A 21621-nucleotide genomic window follows, 5' to 3' on the forward strand; every position below is an offset into this window, starting at 1 on the left:
GGCATTTGTAAACCCGAGGAAACTACTCTGTACTTTCATATTTTCATCCAGGCGAAATATAGTTAAAATGAATGGCAAGAGCAACCTGGAAAGGAAGAAAAGCATCCAAAGAGTGAATTCTGCCAAATGAACATAAGTGAAGAAGGGTATATTAGTCCTCTTACTTTCTACCTCCTCTCTCCTCAGATATGAACTACCCGTTGCTTCTTAACAACAACTGGTAACAATCACTTCTTTCCTTTCTGCCATAACTTAATAACTAGTGGCCAACTCCCACCTTTTGCCCCCAAATTCCCAAAGCTGGTGTCCCAATTAGTATTTATTTTTAATTACAAGTTTTTATTTAAATTCTGGTGAACTAGCATACATGGTAAAATTTGGCTCTAGGAGTAGAATTTAGGGATTTATCACTTCAATACAACACCCAGCGCTCATCACAAGTGTCCTCCTTAGTGCCCATCCCCCATTTAGCCCATCCCCCAACCACCTCCCTCCACCAACCCGCAGTTTGTTCTCTGTTGTTGAGTCTCATGGTTTACTTCTCACTCTCTTTTCCCCCCTCCTTCCCCTAAGTTCATCTGTTTTGTTTCTTCAATTGCACATATAAGTGAAATCCTATGGTATTTGCCCTTCTCTGACTGACTTACTTTGCTTAGCATAATGCCCTCTAGCTCATTCCACATCATTGCAAATGGAAAGATTTCATTCTTTTTGCTGGCTGGGTAATACTCCATTGTATATAGACCACATCTTCTTTATCCATTCATCAGTCGATGGACATCTGGGATCTTTTCATAGTTTGGCTATTTTGGACCTTGCCGCTACAAACACTGGGGTGCAGGTGCCCCTTCGGACCACTATGCATCCTTTAGTTAAATACCCAGTAGTGCAATTGCTGGTCATAGGGTAGCTCTATTTTTAACTTTTTGAGGAACTTCCATTACTGTTTTCCAGAATGGCTACACCAGTACTATTTCGGGTTTGGCAACCTTTGGTGCAATTTTGGTAGCCAATGAATCCTCTGGAGTGAGAGAAACTTGGAACCTTTGCCTATGGTTTAAATCGGTATGGGGGGGGGCCTGGGTGGCTCAGTGGGTTAAAGCCTCTGCCTTCAGCTCAGGTCATGATCTCAGGGTCCTTGAATCGAGCCCCATGTTGGGCTCTCAACTCAGTGGGGATCCTGCTTCCTCTTCTCTCTCTGCCTGCCTCTCTGCCTACTTGTGGTCTCTGTCTGTCAAATAAATAAATAAATAAAAATCTTTTTATAAATCAATCAATAAATAAATTGGTATTGGGGGTGGAGTTGGCAGGAGAGCTGGCAGGTTCAGGAGGCAGTCTTGCTAGGATCAGAGCACAGGTTTGGCAACGAAACACACCCAGGCTCAAACCTAAGCCCTCCACCAGCTGCTGAACTTGGGCAAATTCATTTTCTCTATATATACAGTGGAAATATCACGAGATCTACTTCATGGGTTGTTACCAGGATTAAATGGGCGAATTCATGCAAAGTGAATGATAACTGAAGACAGTAAGTATTCAATAAATGTTAGCTCTGATTTTTATGATGGATTTAAGTAATCCATGAGCAAGGAGGCTGGTGAATGACTTCATTTAGTCACTACCTATTACAAACCCCTTGTTATGCAGGAGCTATTGTGTTAGGTCTTGGGGACAACATTTTCATTTCTTTATTCAGCAAATACAACTAAGCTCTGGACAGGAAGAACAGGGTTGGGAAATTATAATGTCTTGTATACTGTTGAGTTGGTTCACATCTTGATATCTCTTCCTCAATGTTTCGACTCTAGGGATTTTATTTGTAAAATTTTGCTCTACTTTATAAGTTTATTTTATTTTCTTCATAAACCTTGGGATGTTTATTTTGAATAGTTGAGTCTCGTTTCTTGTTTTCCAAGAAATGTGGTCTTCAGGGAAGTATACTACTCTTTACAGATTAATTTAAGAGTTTTGATTTTTTTTGTTTAAGGTAATCTCTACGCCCAACGTGGGGCTCAAACTCACAACCCTGAGATCAAGTGTCACATGCTCTATAGACTGAGTCAGCCAGGCACCCAGAGAGTTTTTTGACGTTCTTTTTTTTTTTTTTTCTTTTTTTCCAATTTATTTATTTTCAGTTTTTTGACGTTCTTAAGTGGGAATACCACCCAATTCTGTGAGAACCATGGGGTTTTGGCCATGCAAAGCAGGAGAAGGTATGGCCCTTGGGGTCAGAGAGACGACTGCAAGTTCCTTCAGTGAATAGCTCTGGGATCTTAAATAATTTGTTCACCCTTCTGAGCCTCGGTTTCTTTCTCTGTAAAAGTGGATAATAATATCTCCAATCTGGAGAATGTGGGGACAGTTAAATTAATTAATTAATTAATTCATTCATTAAACAGACATTTATATGTCCTCACTGGCCAGGGACACATTTTCAACTGTTTCAACTATTACATGCCAGACATTGTTCTGGGTACTGAGACTACAAAAGTAAACAAAACATGCAAGAATCCCTAGGCTCATAATGTTTATATTCTAATAAGATAAAAGTTGGTGGAAAATTAAGTTAGCTTAGTAACTAAATAAATAACTTAATAAATAAAACACTTTAAAAATTAATTATTGTATCAAAGTATCCAGTGCTTATATCACTAATAGAAGGCCTAAGAAGAACTTAATTGTCGCAGAGTAGAAATCCAAACTAGAATCAGCAGTTGTGTACTGGAGAGCTTCTGAACAAGAAAAATAACGTAGAAATGAGTTAACTGTTAGGGAAAAGACTTTCAAATAACCTTTTATTAGGTAATCTTATAATAGCTGTTTGGGTATACAAACATGTATGTACAATTTTCTAAACATGTAAATAAAAAGCAGTAGTTTAGTATATCTGCTTGAATTCATATTACTCAAAACCTTACCAAAACATTTATTATAAAACAAAACAAAACAAAACAAAACAAAAAAACAGTAAAACTGCTTAACACAACCTAAAAGTTTTTGGGTGTGTGTCCATAAACATTTTCAAGCTTGCTTTACAGAAAAAAGAGTGCAATTTCTAATCCATGTGTTCAGAATGATTTTCAAAAGTAGTTCAAAGGGGGAAAAAAAAGAAAGTAGCATTGCCTTGGAATACAGCATTAATTAATACTGACTTACCCTGGGACGTTCATGAAAAGATCCTTTGTTATCATATATGGTAAAAATATTTAAAAATTGATACTCCAAAAAAATGAATACTCCCTTTCTATGAATAAAACATAGGGAATAAGATTTCATTTTCTTACACTGACTTGTTACCATGAAAAACTGCATTCATTCTGCAGATACTACTGACACCCCACATTATTACTTTAAAAATAGTTATGACACTTGAAATTCAAAAAGAAACCCGCAAGACTTAAGTCTCTTCCCAATACATTCACTGAATGCAGAGCTAAATGAGCACATTTTGTTGTGCCCTTCATTTGCATACTTTAAAATGACTGCAATAGAGTACACTTGTATTTTTAACTGGAACCAAAATTAAGATGCGTGATCTTTGCAAAATCAACAGCCTGTACTTTCGGAACAGTTGTCATACGCAAAAAGGAAAACAAAAACAAAACAAAAAAAAAGCCCTGAGTCAGTATTTTTTGCAAAAGTAATGAAAAAGAGTGCTGTACTGTGAAGTCATTTTATGACTTATGAAATGGTTAAGACTGTCCAGTATTCGTCTGTTTTGGTTTCATTTTGATGGAAGAGAGGTATGGCTCTTGTTTAGTTTATCCAATTTAGATCATTTCTTAAAACTCAATTTCATTTAACTCCTCAGAATATCCCGATGATTGCTGGGTTAAATCTTCCATTTCTGTCAGGAAAGACAAATAGAAAATAGGCAATAGTAATTTTTTCTATTTTTGTTGTAAAAAAATGCTTAATTTGCATTCTTATGATTTGACACTGTTACAAAATCCCTTTTCAATCAAGCTGATATCGTTGAGAAACATACTGGTACCTGCACAGGGTCCTGCTTGAAATTTAACATCATCAATGGCAATATCACTTCTTAGAGACAGTCCCCGAATGGCTTCAAAAATTACCTGAAAAGTAATGAAGTTTGAATTTAGAAATAGAGTCATCCTGACAAAACAATACTCACCAAAACCACAATGAGATACCACCTCACACCAGTCAGAAGGGCTAAAATTAATAAGTCAGGAAACAACAGATGTTGGCAAGGTTCAGAGAAAGGGGACTCTCCTGCACTACTGGTGGGAATGCAAACCAGTACAGCTACTCTAGAAAACAGCATGGAGGTTCCTCAGAAAGTTAAAAATAGAACTAGCCTATGACCCAGCAATTGCACTACTAGGTATTTAGCCAGGGGATACACCGTGATCTGAAGGGACACCTGCACCCCAATATCTATAGCAGCAACATCCACAATAGCCAAACTATGGAAAGATCCCAGATGTCCATTGACATCTGAATGGATAAAGAAGACGTGGTGCATATACAATGGAATATTATTTGGGCACCCACAAGAATGAAATCTTACCATTTGCAATGACGTGGATGGAACTAGAGGGTATTATTCTAAGCGAAATAAGTCAGTCAGAGAAAGACAAATACCATAGGATTTCACTCGTGGAATTTAAGAAACAAAACAAATGAACATATGGGAAGGGAAGGAAAAATGAAATAAGATAAAAACAGAGAGGGAGACTAACCATATGAGACTCTTAACTCAAGAGGACAAACAGGGTTGCTGGAGGGGAGGTGGGTGGGGGATGGGGTAACTGGGGGATGGGCATTAAGGAAGGCACTCGATGTAATGAAAACTGGAGGTTGTATGCAACTGATGAATCACAAAATTCTACCTCTGAAATGAACAAAACACTATATATTAACTAAATTGAATTTAAATAAAACACTTTTAAAAAAACAAATAAAAACAAAAAACCAATATTTATCAAGGGCAGATCCAAGCTGTGTGGGTCTGGAAGCTTAGACTGTTTTTCAACCTCCTTTAAGAAAAGTGATACAAAATCACAAATTCAAATTTAGGTACCAAAGAGAATACTTATTTGGGATTTTAAAGAAATTCACAGTATGTTACTAGAGCCTTGGAGATTTTGGTCCCTTTCTTCTGAGATTTCTTTATGCAATTTCCCAGAAATGCTCACCTAGAAATGCTCCCTGGTGGTGACCTGGTTTCCCCTCCCCACCTAGAATATTCCAGTCCTAGCATTCATAGGGCTTATGAAAGTCATGGGCCAGAAATTTAAGCTTTCTTAGGCTCTCCATAAATCTACAGTGATACTGGTACCAGGTGGGAGAATTTAACATGGCCGATGAGATCATGAATGAACAGCAAAGCATAATCATTAGCTTTACCGAAAGGACAATGGTTCACTTATCACGTTAGATACATTAACATCCAAGAACAATCTAGGAGGAGAGAAGCAGTTCCATAAATTTAGATCCTGAGAAGAAAATAACTGATCAAAATTTCAGGTTCTAGGGAGAAGAGATTACATTACCAGTTCTAAAGCCGACCCAACAATGGTTAATAAACCACTGAATACTGTAGGGAGGCTCGTGGGTAATGAAAATTTTCCAGAAGACACATTTGTTCTACTCATTTTATGAGGAAATGACTCCCCATTGCACTAGTTTATGATTTAAATTAAATCAAAGAACATAAAGTGGATAATTAATAAGCATATGAAACTATCTTGAAATTAATGACTCAGAGAAGCCTTAATGACAGAAATGGGCAAAATAACGTTATTAAAAATTCTAAGGACACAATCCCAAACAAGACTCCAAATAAGTAGAGTTAGAAGAGGGGAAAAATATCCTAACACATCCAGATAGGAGGATATATGAGGGCAGTTAATAAGCATTCTGGTTCTCTGGACATCAATAAAATCTGGTTTTTGACCTCCAAGTCTACAATGGAAACATAATAAACAAATTACCTGATGGAATTATATTTAGAACAGTCTGCAGTTGAACCAAGCACTTGATTTCACACAACTTTCTCCTTTGAATTTCCTTAATACTTGAGGGATAACTATTTTATACCATTATGATATCTGCCTTGTATTGCAGATTCACATGCTATTATTAAATAATCGTGGTTATTTCAGAACTAGAGAACAATTTATTTTTTCTTTCAGTTTAGCAATTATTTTTTTCAAATGGCTACCTAGTCGTTAGGACATAAATACTCACTAAGTTGTCTGGAAAACTGCTTAATAAATGAAAGCGGTTGGGTATCACTTGTGCTCCACACAAGTGGAGTATACCACGAGCAAGAGAATTTGGAAACCTGGTGTTAGATGAGTACCCAGCATGTACTTATTCCGACTAAATGTGAGGTAGCGTAATGAACAATATAAATGATGTAAATATTTCAATGAGCTAAGAATTCATCTGATGATGAATGAATTCACAAGAACTCGTTCTTTCGATGGCATCACAATAAAAGAACCCAGGGAGGAAAACAGAGAGAGCAGAGGAGGAAAGGTTAAGCAAGGAATCCAAAGGAAATGAAATCACTTCGTGTTTTTGATCGATAGCAAGTCAAGGGTGGTTTGGCACTTTATTAAACCCTGAGGAAGGAGCACGATTAATATTGTGCCGCTTGATGCATTTCTTCTACAAGGATGGTCGGATGATGGGAATGTCGTCAGGAGGCCACCCACTTACCTCCCCTCTAGGATGAATCTCAAATGTCAGCACTACTACAGCACTCTGAGAGTCATCTGCACCTGACTACCCCCACCGATGACACACACATGGACTCCTCCAGCCTTGTTCTTTTCCCTAAACTTCAGACTCATGTCCTACCACTTACTTGACATACCCAAGTGCATGTCTAACAGACAGTGAAAACTCTGCATGTTCAAAAAACCCCTCCTGTGCGCACTGCCCTCACACCTCCAGATATGCCCCACCTAAAGCCTTCCCCATCTCAGTAAATGGTAACTCCATTCGAGGGGTTGCTCAGGCCAAAACCCGTGGTGTCATCTTGCTGCCTCTTTCTCTCCAGCCCCACATGCCATACATAAGAAGTCCTGTGGGCTTCTGATACGTCTCACTCACCCCTGCCACATACTCCTAGCTACCACTCCTGCCAGGACTATTGCAGTAGCGCCAAAGTCTCCTTGCCTCCCTCCAGTCTACTCCCCAGGTAGTAGCTGGGGTGATCCTTTAAAAATATTAATCAAATTGCATTACCTTAAAACCATCTGATGGTTCTTCATTGCTTCTGGAATAAATTTCAAACTGTACCATGATGTCCAAGACCTTTCAGGATTACACCCTGATACTTCTATGATCTTGTTACCTGATCAGCTTGACCTACTTTTTTTCATAGCACTTATTATCACATGATGGTACAGTATATATTTTTTGCTTATATTTTCAATCTCTCCCCGCTAGAATGCCAGCTAAAAGAGGAGGAGCTTTACATGTTATGTTCATTGTATCCCCAGCACTTAGAATAGTAAGCGGTCAATAAATCTTTATTAAAATGAGATATTTTGGTCTCATACTTTAGGCACTCAGTCTGGATGCCAAAGTAACTATTGAGAATACCATGGTTGCCATGGTGACATGAATTAGAGACCAGAGATATTTGGGAGGGAATATATTTTTAGAAACAATAATATCCTTTTATACTTTGTGACTTTAAAATATATTAAACCCTTTCACATAATCTAATGTGACCCTCTAACTCTGGTGATATCAACACAGCAGGAATTATTACCCCATTTTGAAAATGTATAAACACTCTAAGAGAGGATGAGGATTTCCCCAAGATCACCCAGTGGAACGAGTATTTTTGGAACCTCCATGGTAGGAGGAAGTGTAAAGTCGTGGCTTAGGGATACACACTTTGGGACCAATCAGATCTGGGACTGAATTCTCACTCTGCCACTTACCAGCTGGACATTGTTTCTCCATCTGTTAAGGGAGCTCTAAGATCAACCAGAAGAACCTATGTACAGCTCCCAGCACTGTAAGTGCCTGGCACGGAGAAGATGGTGGATTTATTTGCGTGGGCGTGTCTGTGTTTTATTAGACACTAAGATGTTTTGGAAAAACTCGTTCAGCCTGGTCTCCAGACAGTCGTTCGGGATTCCTGAGGGAAACACTAAATCCAGAAGGAAATTCCTCATGACAGATTCATATCTGTTCCATTTTAAGACAAGAGGAATGGTGTGGAGTCTTCTTTCCACATTGTGAGCTAAAAATCCTCCAGGCCATTCTGTACCCTTGAACTTGAAAATGACCTTGAACACCTCAAGATGCTACCCAAGATGCCTGATTACGTTGGGATAAAAAAACCATTTCAAACAACCAACTACCAGCAAGTCTAGTATATTCAAGGCCTTGGACTCGACTCCTTGGGTTTAGATGCTGAGAAATCCCCTGCTCTTTTGAACTCAAGTCCCGGAACTATTGCGCACCAGCAACATTTGGGAGTTATAAAAACATCGATGCTCAGGCTCCACCAGAGAGACTCAGACTCCCTCACTCTAGGACAGAGATGCTGCTGCATCTTTAGCGTGCATCTGACTCACCGGGGGGCTTGCTAAGACACAGATTTCTGGTCCCCTCCCCCACAGAGTATGGTTCAGTAGTTCCAAGGTGAGGCCCAAGAATGTGCATTTTAGGTACGTGTCATTTTAGGTGAATTTGCATTTCAAGCACTGGTGCTGACCTCAGGACCACACTTGGAGAACACGGGAGTAGGGTAGCAGTGTGAGTGCCCCAGTAGCCTAACGGAATTAATCCACCCTCTCAGAATGATGGTCAGTTACATTAGTAAATTCCTGAATGCTCCACTTCCCTTCTGAAACAGAAATTAAAGTACTAGCCACACCATTCCTGGGGCTGTTACTCTTCACTCAGTCTCTCCACAGTCTTATCCGTGCCAAGGTAATGGGCCATCCCCAGATAATGGCTCATGTTCCTGCTATCACTTGCTCTACCTGGCCCGCCGGAGCTGGGGCAATCCCTTCCCATTCAGATCTGTAGACAATTCCCTGAGGCTGGACGATGGTGTAACACGCAGCCCTTATTGTGAAGACCTCTGCCCAGGAAGATCTGGGCTTAGCCAAGCAGCCAGTAGTTAACGCTAAGGGGAGCTGACCCAAGACTATTCATTAGTCCAAACGCTGAAGGGGAAGCCATGCTTTTGTGGAAGGTCGGAGAATTCCACGGAGCAACTTCAGGAGCAGCCGGGGTCTGAAGGTTCTCTCCCTTTGGAGCTTTGGCTCAGAGGAGGCTCAAGTCCGTGGCTGCCAAGAGGCTCCCGCCCACCTTTAGACTGGATTGGCTGCTCAGCCTCACCAATCGGAATGTGAAAGGCGCTTTCCTGGTGCTGCCCAGACTCACTCACCACCAGGACGCCGTGGGGCGGAGGTCTCCTACCGCACACGAGACTCGGGACTTAGGATCCCGACTCTCAGCTTCTTCCATGTCACTGCAGACAGAGGCTGAACATTTCCTCTGGACCATGCACTCTGTTAAACAGAGGCTTGCAACAGAAGCCCTTGCGTGTGGGTAATGATGAGGGTAGGGATGCAGCTGGAGCAACTAATTAGGTAATACCATGTTCAGAAGCAAAGGGGACCATTTTGGAGACATGCACGACACACAGAATGCACTTGACACTCAGAATGTGCCAAGACAAAAATAGCCACCCTTTCATCACGGAGTCGCAAAAATCACTCCGTGCATAACTACCCAAAGCTTCATCTACACGCCTCATCTCCATTTCACTGCTGAGATTTAATCAGCCGAGACTAATTATGTTCACTCTTAAACAACTACTGCCTTTATCTATGACCCCCCAGAAAGGACCAGAAGCTCCCTTGGGTAGCAAGAAGAAGAAAGAACAGCAGAAGCCTACAGGACCACCTGCTATCACTTGGTTCTTGTCGCCTCTGGCTTACCTGGTGTTGCTTCTCACAGCTGTATTCAATCAGCGCTCGCAGCCAGGAGATGCTCTGCTCACCTCGTCTTCTCCATAAGAGGGACCCTTCACTCTCACCTTCTTGCTTCAAGTAGACACTCAGCAGGCCGGTCCCTGCTCCATACATGTGGTAGAAGAAGGTCAAGCACTGTTTTCCGGTGACTCCTCTCAGAGGCCAGGACAAGAGCTGTGCTCTTTGTCCATACGCCATGTGGGAGGCCTCGATGTACATGTAGTAGCCTGGAGAGCAACACAAAATTGAGTACTGTCAAAAACACACACACAAACACATACACACACATAAACACACACATGCACGCACAAGGAATATTCCCTTCTTTCTCTTCTGAGTGGTGTTGCTGGGAACAAATTAGAGTAAATGGGTGACTTGACCACCATCCTGATGAAGGATTTTATAATTCTGGAGAATATAATCCTAGAGGAATCGATATGCTACCCAATCGAAGCCATCGAAATAATTTTTTTTCACTCAATAATTTAAAATTCAGTTCAATATATAGGATGCAATTAATGTTATTATTATAATTCTAGCTTTATGTTCCTGAAGTGCTGATGAATACATGGGAATTTATCCTACTAATTCATGGACAACGTTTTGGAGCTTCTAGAGGTGGGTTTTGGGGAGAGAACATGGATTTTGTAGTCATGAAAGTCTGGGTTCAAATCTTGGGTCTAATATTTGATCCTGGTCTAAGGAATTATCCTCTCTTTTAATGTTAATTTGTCTGCACACAAATAAAACAGTGGTGTCCTGGAACCAGCTTCCATTGGCTCCCAAGAGCCCACTGGGTGACTTCGGTTGACAGGTCCAAATGACTTCATGTTGGTAGTTTGAAATGGGCCATGATGATGTAACTGCCCTGTAGAAAGCAGACATAGCTACAAATCAGCCATGGCCCCCCATCCCCCTGTATAACTGGTTACTGTTAATAATTACCATCCAGCCACTGAAATAAAGTAATATATGAACACCAATTTCTAGATTAATGCACCAGTGATATAATTCCGTAGACCCAAGGCTCATTTTTTTAAAAAAAGGCCCTGGATTCCGATTCTGTAGTTCTTAACCCTGGGTCATTTGATAAAAGTTGATGCCTCTTCCACCTGAAAAATGCATAAATGTTTGCATGCATTTTTATTGTCTTCTTGGCCAACACTGATTGTTTAATATACATGATGTAAAACATAATATTGACACAGTGTTCTGTTATTATTTATGCAGAAATTAATGGCTGAATTGAGAGTAAAAAAGAGAGCCCAAATACTGCATGCCAGTGAAATGGTCTCTAGGGGCATCTCTCTTTACAGTTGGATGTTTAATTAATTAGCTCTAGTCATTTCCCCAAATGCAAGGCTTAAAATATCCCAACCAGAATTGATCAGAAGCTACATCTATGCTTCTTCAGGGCACTCCTTCTTTCTCCCACTTCAACAAACACAGACCTGAGAAGTTCCATGGGCTATTCAAGAGGTGGGAGAAATAGTCCTGCTCAGGTGGGTCTTATCAAATTGTATGCACCACGCACTCCTTCCCCCCGTGTTCCACTCGGTAAAGTTGTCACCCTGCGAAACTGGGTCATCAGAGTCACAGGGCCTCATCAACCAGGCTTCCCCAGCATCTCCTTTAAAATATTACAAATGATACTGCAGTGTTTCTGGAGTGTTCACCAATGACATCCTCATTACTAAACCAACAGTCAATACCCAGTCCTTGTCATTCTTGTCTCATTTATAGCATTGACGATAATATGTCACTTCTGCCTCCAACAAGTACTTTCTTTCTTTTTTTAAGATTTCATTTATTTGTTTGAGAAAGTGGGAGAGAGTGAGACAGAGCGAGTACAAGCAGTGGGTAGGTGTAGAGGAAAAGCAGACTCCCCCTGAGCTGGAAGCCAGGTGCGGGACTCGATCCCAGGATCCTGGGATCAGGATCTCAACCGACTGAGCCACTCAGGCACCCCCTACAAGTACTTGCTTAACTTGGTTTGCAGGACGCTATACTGTCCTGGCTTTTCTCCCACTGCACTGGTCATTCCTTTGTTAGTTCACCCTTTATTCTCTGACCTTGCGCCCCTGGAGTGCTCCAAGGCCCTGGTCTCAAACTGCCCTATTCTTTTTTTTTTTTTCCCCCAATTTATTTATTTTCATAAAAACAGTATTCATTATTTTTTCACCACACTCAGTGCTCCATGCAAGCCGTGCCCTCTATAATACCCACCACCTGGTACCCCAACCTCCCACCCCCCCACCACTTCAAACCCCCCAGATTGTTTTTCAGAGTCCATAGTCTCTCATGGTTCACCTCCCCTTCCAATTTACCCAAAAGCACATACCCTCCCCAATGTCCAAAACCCTACCCCCCTACTCCTAACCCCCCGCCCCCCAGCAACCCACAGTTTGTTTCGTGGGATTAAGAGTCACTTATGGTTTGTCTCCCTCCCAATCCCATCTTGTTTCATTTATTCTTCTCCTACCCACTTAAGCCCCCATGTTGCATCACCACTTCCTCATATCAGGGAGATCATATGATAGCTGTCTTTCTCCGCTTGACTTACTTCACTAAGCATGATACGCTCTAGTTCCATCTATGTTGTCGCAAATGGCAAGATTTCGTTTCTTTTGATGGCTGCATAGTATTCCACTGTGTATATATACCACATCTTCTTTATCCATTCATCTGTGGATGGACATCTAGGTTCTTTCCATAGTTTGGCTATTGTGGACATTGCTGCTATAAACATTCGGGGGCACGTGCCCCTTTGGATCACTATGTTTGTATCTTTAGGGTAAATACCCAGTAGTGCAATTGCTGGGTCATAGGGCAGTTCTATTTTCAACATTTTGAGGAACCTCCATGCTGTTTTCCAGAGTGGTGGCACCAGCTTGCATTCCCACCAACAGTGTAGGAGGGTTCCCCTTTCTCCGCATCCTCGCCAGCATCTGTCATTTCCTGACTTGTTGATTTTAGGCATTCTGACTGGTGTGAGGTGATATCTCATTGTGGTTTTGATTTGTATTTCCCTGATGCCGAGTGATATGGAGCACTTTTTCATGTGTCTGTTGGCCATCTGGATGACTTCTTTGCAGAAACGTCTGTTCATGTCCTCTGCCCATTTCTTGATTGGATTATTTGTTCTTTGGGTGTTGAGTTTGTTAAGTTCTTTATAGATTTTGGACACTAGTCCTTTATCTGATATGTCGTTTGCAAATATCTTCTCCCATTCTGTCAGTTGTCTTTTGATTTTGTTAACTGTTTCCTTTGCTGTGCAAAAGCTTTTGATCTTGATGAAATCCCAATAGTTCATTTTTGCCTTTGCTTCCCTTGCCTTTGGCGATACAAACTGCTCTATTCTCACGGACTACGTAAGCGATCTCATCTTGTTCCAGGCTTTTAATGCTACGTATGTTACTGTAGTACCAATTTAAATTTCCAGCTCCTTCGCTGAAACCCAGATGTGCTTATTCAGACTGTCTAGTGGACATCTCCCCTTCTTCTCAAATAGACACCTCCAGCTGAACATGTCTAAAACTATCCCCCAATGGCCTCACCCTAAAACCCACTGCACCTTTCTGGCTGGCCAGACCCCAAGTCCTGAGCCGCCCCTTCTTCCCCGCACTCTCACACCTGGCTGTCAGGAAGTCCTGTTGCTCCACCTTCAAGACACATCCAGAATCTAGTCATTTCTCTTCTCACCATCTCTGTGCTACCGCCTGGCCCGAACCACTGTTATTTCTCACTTGGATTAATCCAGCACCTGCGAGCTAGTACGTCTGTCACTGCCCTTGTTCTCTCCAGTCTCATCTCAGCATAGTACCCACAGTGAACAGAAGCTAAATCTTAACTACTCCTCGGCTCAAAACCTTCCATTGATTCCATTGATACAGCATTTCCCTAGGAGTAAAAGCTGAAGGCCCGAGAATGGCATGCAGGGCCCTATAATTGCCTAACAATATTCTTACCTCCGATTTGTATCACTGTCCTCTCCTACGGCCTTTCCTCTTACTCATTCTGTGTTGCGTGGCCACCTTGGTCCCTGTGCTGTTCCTGGGATATAGTAGGTAATGCTGTCACCCCAGGGCCTTTGAACTGGGGTTTTTATATTTTCAGCAATGAAAGGAACTTTCATTATTCTTTTCTTTAACATTTTCTAACTTAAGCTAGGCTGGATGTGAACAAATACAGATACACATCATCCTAATTGAACAGCGTGTGTGTGTGCGTGTGTGCGTGTGTGTGTGTGTAGTATTTATTTATTTATTTGAGAGACAGCCAGAAGGAGGGGTGAGGAGGGGCAAAGGGAGAGGTAGAGAAAAACTCCAAGCAGACTCTGCGCTGAGTGCAAAGCCTGATATGGAGCTTGATCTCACGGCCCCGAGGTCACAACCTGAGCTGAAATCAGGGGTTGAATGCTTCACTGAGTGTGCCACACAGGTGCTGCAGAAGGGTGTATTTAATTCTATGGAGAATAAAGCCAAAGCTTGAAAATGACTACGGTTTAACATCTAACCGTGCACAAAGATATCCCACGCTATCCTATACATAAATTAGTGGTGTAGTACTCTGAAACCCTACCATACTGCATGTTTAACCTAAAAAAGATTTCCTCCAATAAAGTAAGAATAAAATCAGAAAAATAATTTCTGTATCTGGCTTTCAGGTTCTCAGGAGCCCACTTGAATCCTAAATAAAGGACCTTGGCTAAAGATGAAACTCTCAGGGAGGAAAAGCAGGCTCTTCTTAAAAGATGCTGTCACTGGGGAAAATGGAAAGTAGAGAGCATCAGGGCTCTGAGACAGGACATCTTTGCAGAATGGAGAGGGAGCGATGGACCCATCATGAGTGAAAGATGACCTAAGGCTCACCTTCCCTCTAGTGATGACAGCATGCATCCTACTGGTAACAGTATGAGCCCCAGACAGAATTAGTCTGAGATCCCAGAAGAGAGAAAAACCCCAATCATCCCCAGGATTAAACGAAATTCATTCTTTTCTAGGTACAATGCACTAACCATTTAGCATCCAATGGGTGACGCATTTCTCTGGAAATGCTTTCAGCGGGTACACCTCTGGGTCTCAGGTATTAGGCTGAAATCATTTTCTCACATCTCTGGTTCCTGAGATCCTTGTGTTTCATACCATAAAGTATGAAAGGAAATCTCCCAGGTTTTGGGGCTATGTGATTATTCCACTTTGGGAAGACAGAGGTAACATCCAGGGGGATGTGAGTACAACACCTTGTGTCTTTCTAGGGTATTAACACCAGTCTATTTTTCTGGAGTGATGATAGCCTCTCCCAAAATCCTTGATATCATTTCTATGTTAAGCACATACATATATTCCATGAGGTAATACCGATTTAAACCAATCTAGATCAACATCTATACATACAAACAATTTTAACATATTTGTCAACTGATCGGAATTTGTCTCTCTGATACAGACTGATTATTCTTCTTGATGCCAAATATGTTCTTCCTTTTGACTTGCATGTGACATTTCCTTTCCCCAGAAAAGATCAGAGCTTCACAGAGAGCCAGTCTGTCTCACATGTGTTTGGAAAGCAGAGAAAAGCCCCATGTGTTGACAAGCTTTGCCACATTATAACTCCAAATGCTGTCTGTCTCAGCAAACAAAAGCCCTGGATGGGAGCCAGGGAGCCCCAGTGCTGAAACCTCAGACCAGCTCACGTGTTCGTGCCCATGAAGGATTCCAATCTGTGGAAGAGATTATTAACTGAAATCACTTTCTCTCTGTGGGTCATTGTTTAACATTCAAGACGGGGTTCCAGTGGGTCTATGGGGAGATCGGGGTCCCATCTGTTCTCTGTGCAGCAACTGTGATGTGTTGAGACACACACCATATTCATAATTTGGAACAGTAAAGCAGCTGTTCCTTCAGTCTTGGTGCCTGCCTCCTCTCACCAGGGCCGGGAAGGAGCTCGAGGGGGCTGTATGAGCCACAGGAACTGAACAGCTAAACCCATTCGTTAAGCTGAAGAGGAGTTTGAACAATCAGGAAATTAAGGAAGACATCAGAACTTTGGGCAGAACCACAGCTAAATGTGTCCGTCTAAAATGCTTTTTATTATACCTTCTACATGATTCTTAAAGCTTGTCATGAATGAGTTCGTGTTTAAGGGGGATGGAGTTTCAGTCTGGGGAAAAGGGAAAGAAAGACTCCTGGAGATGAATGATGGTGACTGTCGCTCAACTGTGTGAATGGACTTTACCGCCACTGAAATGCGCACTTGCTAATTATTAAGATGGTAAATGTTGTGTTATGTATATGTCAATTTCTAACAGCAGCTCGCCATCGAAGCCTTCTTTATATAAGTAGGATCTGGCAATATCAGGAACTAGTGTGATAAGATAGATCAGAGAAGGATTGGAGGACACTGGAGATTTTGATAATCGGGAGCTAACTTCTCAGATGGTTACAGACTAGCTGGGTAGCCTTCTTTCTTGTCTGGCTATCAACTACTATGATTTTTAAAAGAAAAGGACCATGGGGTGCCTGGGTGTCTCAGTCGGTGGCTCAGTTGATTAAGCCTCTGCCTGAGGTTCAGGTCATGATCCCAGGGTCCCAAGACTGAGTTCTGCATTGGGTTCCCTGCTCAGTGGGGAGATCGCTTCTCCCTCTCCCTCTGCCCCTCCCCCTGCTTGTACGCTCTCTCCTTCTCCCTCTCTCTAATAAATAAAATCTTTAAAAAAAAAAAAAAGACAAGGACCAGAATTCAACTGCTAATAAATTTCAGCTGTATAACAAACACATTACATATATAATTGTGAGCTTCTTTTGTCAGACAGCATAATTTTATAAATACATGTCATTATTTGTATTTTAGTGCATCCTTGATATTTCTATCACACAAGAGGGAGTGTTCTTAGAAATAAAGACTTCGCCCTTAATTATCAGAAATCTGGAAGACTTACTGGAACATTGAACAATATCACAAAAGAAAAGGATGCTGTCCCTCTCTGGAAGTCATTAAGAAAATGAAGAGTAGCTGCTTTTCTAGAAAGAGCCGTAGGCAGGAGGGCCTGGCTGGTAGACTCCCGTGAGCTAGGAAATGTTACAGTTGAAGGCATTTTCTCACCTAACTGGATAGTTACCTATGTTTTTATCCCACCATCTCTGGGCCACAAAATCCCTGTAAACTCCAGGGCAACTAAAACTAATGTTTGGGAAGATTCTGAGAGCATGGTGGCACATAAATATTAATAAAATTCCAATAGCCAATAAAACCCTGCGAACTTTAAGACCTGTCTTTCCTGTCTTGTAAATAAGTAGCACCTGCGTCAGAAAAGACAACTCCTGTGGAGACCCTCCCTTCGCCAGGCGGGTCCAGAGTCATCTGTCACAAATGTCTGTATTATTTCATTTATGGAGGAGCCAAATCATACGGCGAGAGTTTTGGGTTGTTACTTTTCTAGGAGCTACATGACTGACTTAATCTTTGGAGATATTTCCCAAACTTTTCATACAACAAATACCAACTTCACGATTTGATTTAGTCTGTCTACATATCTGCAGCATTATCTCCTTAATATTCTTCAGCAAATAGTTTCCATTTTTATTCTATAAATACATTTATTTGAATAGGAAACTTCACATTAGCATGAAAACAGGAAAATCATCTATTATCTGGGAAATAACGGGTTTGATGGACTGGTTAGGTATTTTTCCTATACATGGATACGAGTACCAAATTAAAAAATATTCATACACATACCACTTAAATTACCCAGTGGCAGTTTGGAAAACATTGCTTTAAGGTCTGCCAAGTGTTCTCGTTACTACCAAGTCATTGTACCCAGAGTCATAGGCCATGATTTTCTATTTATAAAAGCACACATGATGATGCAGAACAATGAACCCAAGAAATCATCCCAGAGATGAACATCACATTTTATAAGAGTTCCACTAATCATAAAAATAACAGGGGTAACTTTAGCTCAGGTCACGATGCCAGGGTCCTGGGATGGAGCCCCGCATTGGGCTCCCTGCTCAGGGGGAGTCTGCTTGTCTCTTTCCCTTTCCCTCTGCCCCTCCCTGCTGCTGGTGTGTGCACACCACACTCTCTCTTTCAAATAAATAAAATATTTTTTAAAATTGTAAAAATAACAGTACGATTCATTTGAGTGGAGCTGATACACTATCAAAGCTTCTTACTTGGTTGTGGTCATCATAGCAACCCTAAGAGATTAGCAAAACATTTGCTGTTAACTTCATTTTACATCTGGGGAAACTGAGGTTCAGAGAACTTAGATGACCACGCCCCAGCCTAGGCAGGCAACAAGTGGAAGAGCTGGCTCACTTTCATTGGTCTTTCTACTAGATGACACCACTAGATTTTGGAAAGATTTACTGCATTGCCGGATAGTGAATCAGGAACAACGGCTCCCTTGAAATTGCTGTGTATGACCATGTACTGAGTCTAGTAAACACACAGTGAACCCACATGTCCATCCGGTCATGTGGCTTTGTGGGCTTCTCTTTTTATTTGATGGGCCTATATTTACTGCCTGTCCAATGCATTGTCTGTAAACAGCTTTGTATACCTTTCCTCTTCCTACTTTCTTCTTGTGCGTGTTCTTCCAAGTGTAAATGGATAGACTTTAAGGGTGGAAAGTAAAAAGGTAGAATACTTGCATTCTGCAAGTACAGGTATATCCTCTGAAAGTCTCAGAACGCACTGCATTCAAAAAGGATTCTGTTGTCACCAACACCAACCAACACCCTCCAGTCATTAAGGAGAAAGATACTATGTTGCTGGCCCAGAGACTGAACTTATGATTTTACTCATGTACCAGTTAGGGAGTTCTGCCATTTTGTATACTGCCATTATTTAATTGCCTGTAATGTAAAAAGATGTAAAGAAAATATTGTTAGGACCTAAATGCAAAGATAGCAATAAATTAACAAAGCAGGCAGTAGGAGATTTTTTTCGGATGTTATTCCATAACTGTTGAAGTTGTATATCTAAATCATAGACATGTTTGCTATTGCTATCCTAGGATCCCAGCAGATAATAATTAAAACTCCTCTGAGTGAGTTTCAGTGTTTTAATATTAAAAATGACCAGGTTGCCTTAGATGATCTATAGGATCCTATCTACCTCTAGCATTCTACAAATCAATGAACTATTAATAATTTATTGAGTCAATTAAAGTTTTCTTACTCTTATTTCTTATTCTTTCTCTGCTGGAGAGAAATTCTGGTGATGTTCATCTAAGCAACATTACATTTGCTATAAAAATGACCTTTTAAAAATATGAGGTGATCATCAGGTGGTTTCCATGATAATTAAATAAAAGACATTTGAGTACTTTCTTACTATGTTAGTTGTCTCCAATATTTACTACTCGGGGTTGAGAGTTATAAAGGGAAAAGAGTAGAGAATTATAGTCTCTCAGGCAGTTTATAGCCAAAGGCAGTAAAATGTAAATTTTAATATTCTCCTCCTACTACCCCTTCCTAAAGGACAGAATATCTTACAACAAGATAATCTCAGATACAGCAAGACCTTGGGTAGAAGAGGCAGAAGCATCAATTAAAGAATACAGTTTAAAGAGGCCAGAGACACAAAGATCTCATTCAAGTCACTATGATTGGTTGGCACAGAAAAGCAAATACCTTCAAATTTTGAGTATAATAATCACGTTCTTAAATGATGCCAAAAAATGAAATACCAGAGACATCCCCTTCTGCCTACGTGGAGTAATTTGTAGCAGACCTACACTCCTGCTGAGAAGAATTGGAAAACCAATGGATAACATCTCTATATCTTAGAAAACACCTGTTTAGGAGCTAGCAGAGGACTTCCCAAGTAGCAAAGGTTCAAGAGGGCCAAGATCCTAGGAAAAGGAGAAGGTCAGTAAAGTGAATTCAACATTCTCCGTTTCCCCATGGGGCATCTGCCCCTTCAGTTTAGAAGCTTAGCAGAGAGCAGCTAACAGGAGACAGAGAACTCAACAGCACTCGCTGGGTTGGGAAGATAGTAACTGGAGTTCTGGGTTGCCAAGACAGCCAGGGCTTTAGAGCCAAGTTTCTTGAGAAAAGAGAGGCACAGAAAAGTGAGCCCATCACCTGGCAATCTTCCCTTGAGTCATGGGCCAAATACTTAAGCTACAGAGGGCAAGGGCCAGAAAGTCAAACATAAAACAGTTTTCAGTAATCTCACCAGCTAGAGAGATAAAAATTAAAGTCTAGGACAACACATTAAAGAGGAGGGTTCCCCAAAGAACCCTAGTGTATGCTCTCAGAGCATATTCCCCAGGCGTAGTGGAGAGCAAGACATTGACCCAGCAAAGCAACACCCTCTCAAGTTAGCCCAGTTCTGATTGGACCGAGGTGACCTGTTCTACTCAAGAATAGATTGAATCCTCTCTGGAGAGAAAAACATCACCACCAAGGATTCCATAATTTTTCATTCCCAACATCCAGTATTCAATTAAAATGCCAGATATTTCAAGAAACTGGCCAAAGTATGTGTGGGGGGGGGCGGGGGAAGACAATAGAAACAGAACCGCAGGGGACCCAGCTATGGAGCTATTAGACTTTTTAGGAGTGCAGAAAAACTCTTTGTAATAATTTAATAATAGGAGCATTTAGTATTACGGCCAAGAACTAGATGATGAGATGAATTTCATCAAAGAATTTGAATCTGTTAAAAAGAAAGAAGTTGGGCAGGGGAGGGATGTGGAGCTTTGAGAATGTCAGAGAAAGGTCCTCTGAAAATGTGTTTCTCTACCAAAGCAATGGGAACACTGGCAAAAGCAAAACAAAACAAAACAAAAAAACAACCTGTCAATTCAACTTATTCCAAACTCTGGAAATTAACTAAAGGGACCCAACAATCTAAGAGTGTTGATTCAAGAAAAATGACGATCCTTCAAAGAAAGGTGAGCTTTGTACCCGCACTAATCCCATCTTCCTCTCTCCTACTCCTAGACAGACTTGAAAACCAGGAGCTTTCCAAACGAGATATCAGGAAAAAGCAGTAGCCTACAGCAATTCTGCAAGGGGCACAACTGGTTTGGAGCTACCCAAAACCCCATCCCCAGAAAATATCATTATTTGACTTCTTGGGCAAAGCACCAGAAAGTTCCATTTGTAGGGCTTCTCTTTATTTAATTTGACTGAAGCGGACCTGACTTTGGATGTAATTTGACTAAGGTAGACCAGCCTTCTCTCCAGAGCATTTGTCAAAAGCAATCAGTTAAACAACTGTTTAACATTTCAGCCATCTGAGGTAGTATTAACAACTGAAACTAACAAAAGACTAACCAAACATTTTTAACGAAAAAGACTAGATCATAGGAGATCTTTGGCGGGGTGCGGGGGTGGGGGCTGGAGGCAGGGAGGGGCTTTGCAAAGCACCAAAATATTTTTGGCAACCTCCCTGGCTTCTCAGAGGTTCCCATAGGATCAAGCAGCCCATTGGACACAGCTGTGGCCAAGTTCATGAGGCATCTTCGTAGCAGCTCTTCCTCCCTCCTCGCTCTGCTACCTACGCTGCACACTTCTGCTCCTTGGGACCACACGTCCAAAAATACAACCTGAATACAAACCTGTACCTTGGACTCCACTGTCTTGGGAACCCCGGCTGACAGTGTGCTTGTAGA

The 21621-nt window shown here is 41.3% G+C and overlaps 1 protein-coding gene across 2 annotated transcripts in view; it reads right to left on the reverse strand.

The window, feature by feature from the left end:
• Positions 1 to 2778: 2778 nt before the first annotated feature.
• The window catches only part of MAMDC2 (MAM domain containing 2), a 142837-nt gene continuing 123994 nt past the window's right edge, over positions 2779 to 21621 (reverse strand). The window contains exons 12-14 of one of the 2 annotated variants that reach the window (XM_044265925.1): positions 9954 to 10213; positions 3995 to 4079; positions 2779 to 3847 (exon numbers count right to left, since the gene is read on the reverse strand). In XM_044265925.1, coding sequence (XP_044121860.1) covers positions 3783 to 3847; positions 3995 to 4079; positions 9954 to 10213 — 410 coding nt within the window. In that variant the 3' untranslated portion in view covers positions 2779 to 3782. Of the gene's footprint in view, positions 3848 to 3994; positions 4080 to 9953; positions 10214 to 21621 lie in introns of those variants that run through there. The other variant, XM_044265926.1, reaches the window with a different exon arrangement.

This window comes from Neovison vison, chromosome 9 (assembly GCF_020171115.1).
Source record: "Neovison vison isolate M4711 chromosome 9, ASM_NN_V1, whole genome shotgun sequence".
NCBI lineage: Eukaryota > Metazoa > Chordata > Mammalia > Carnivora > Mustelidae > Neogale > Neogale vison.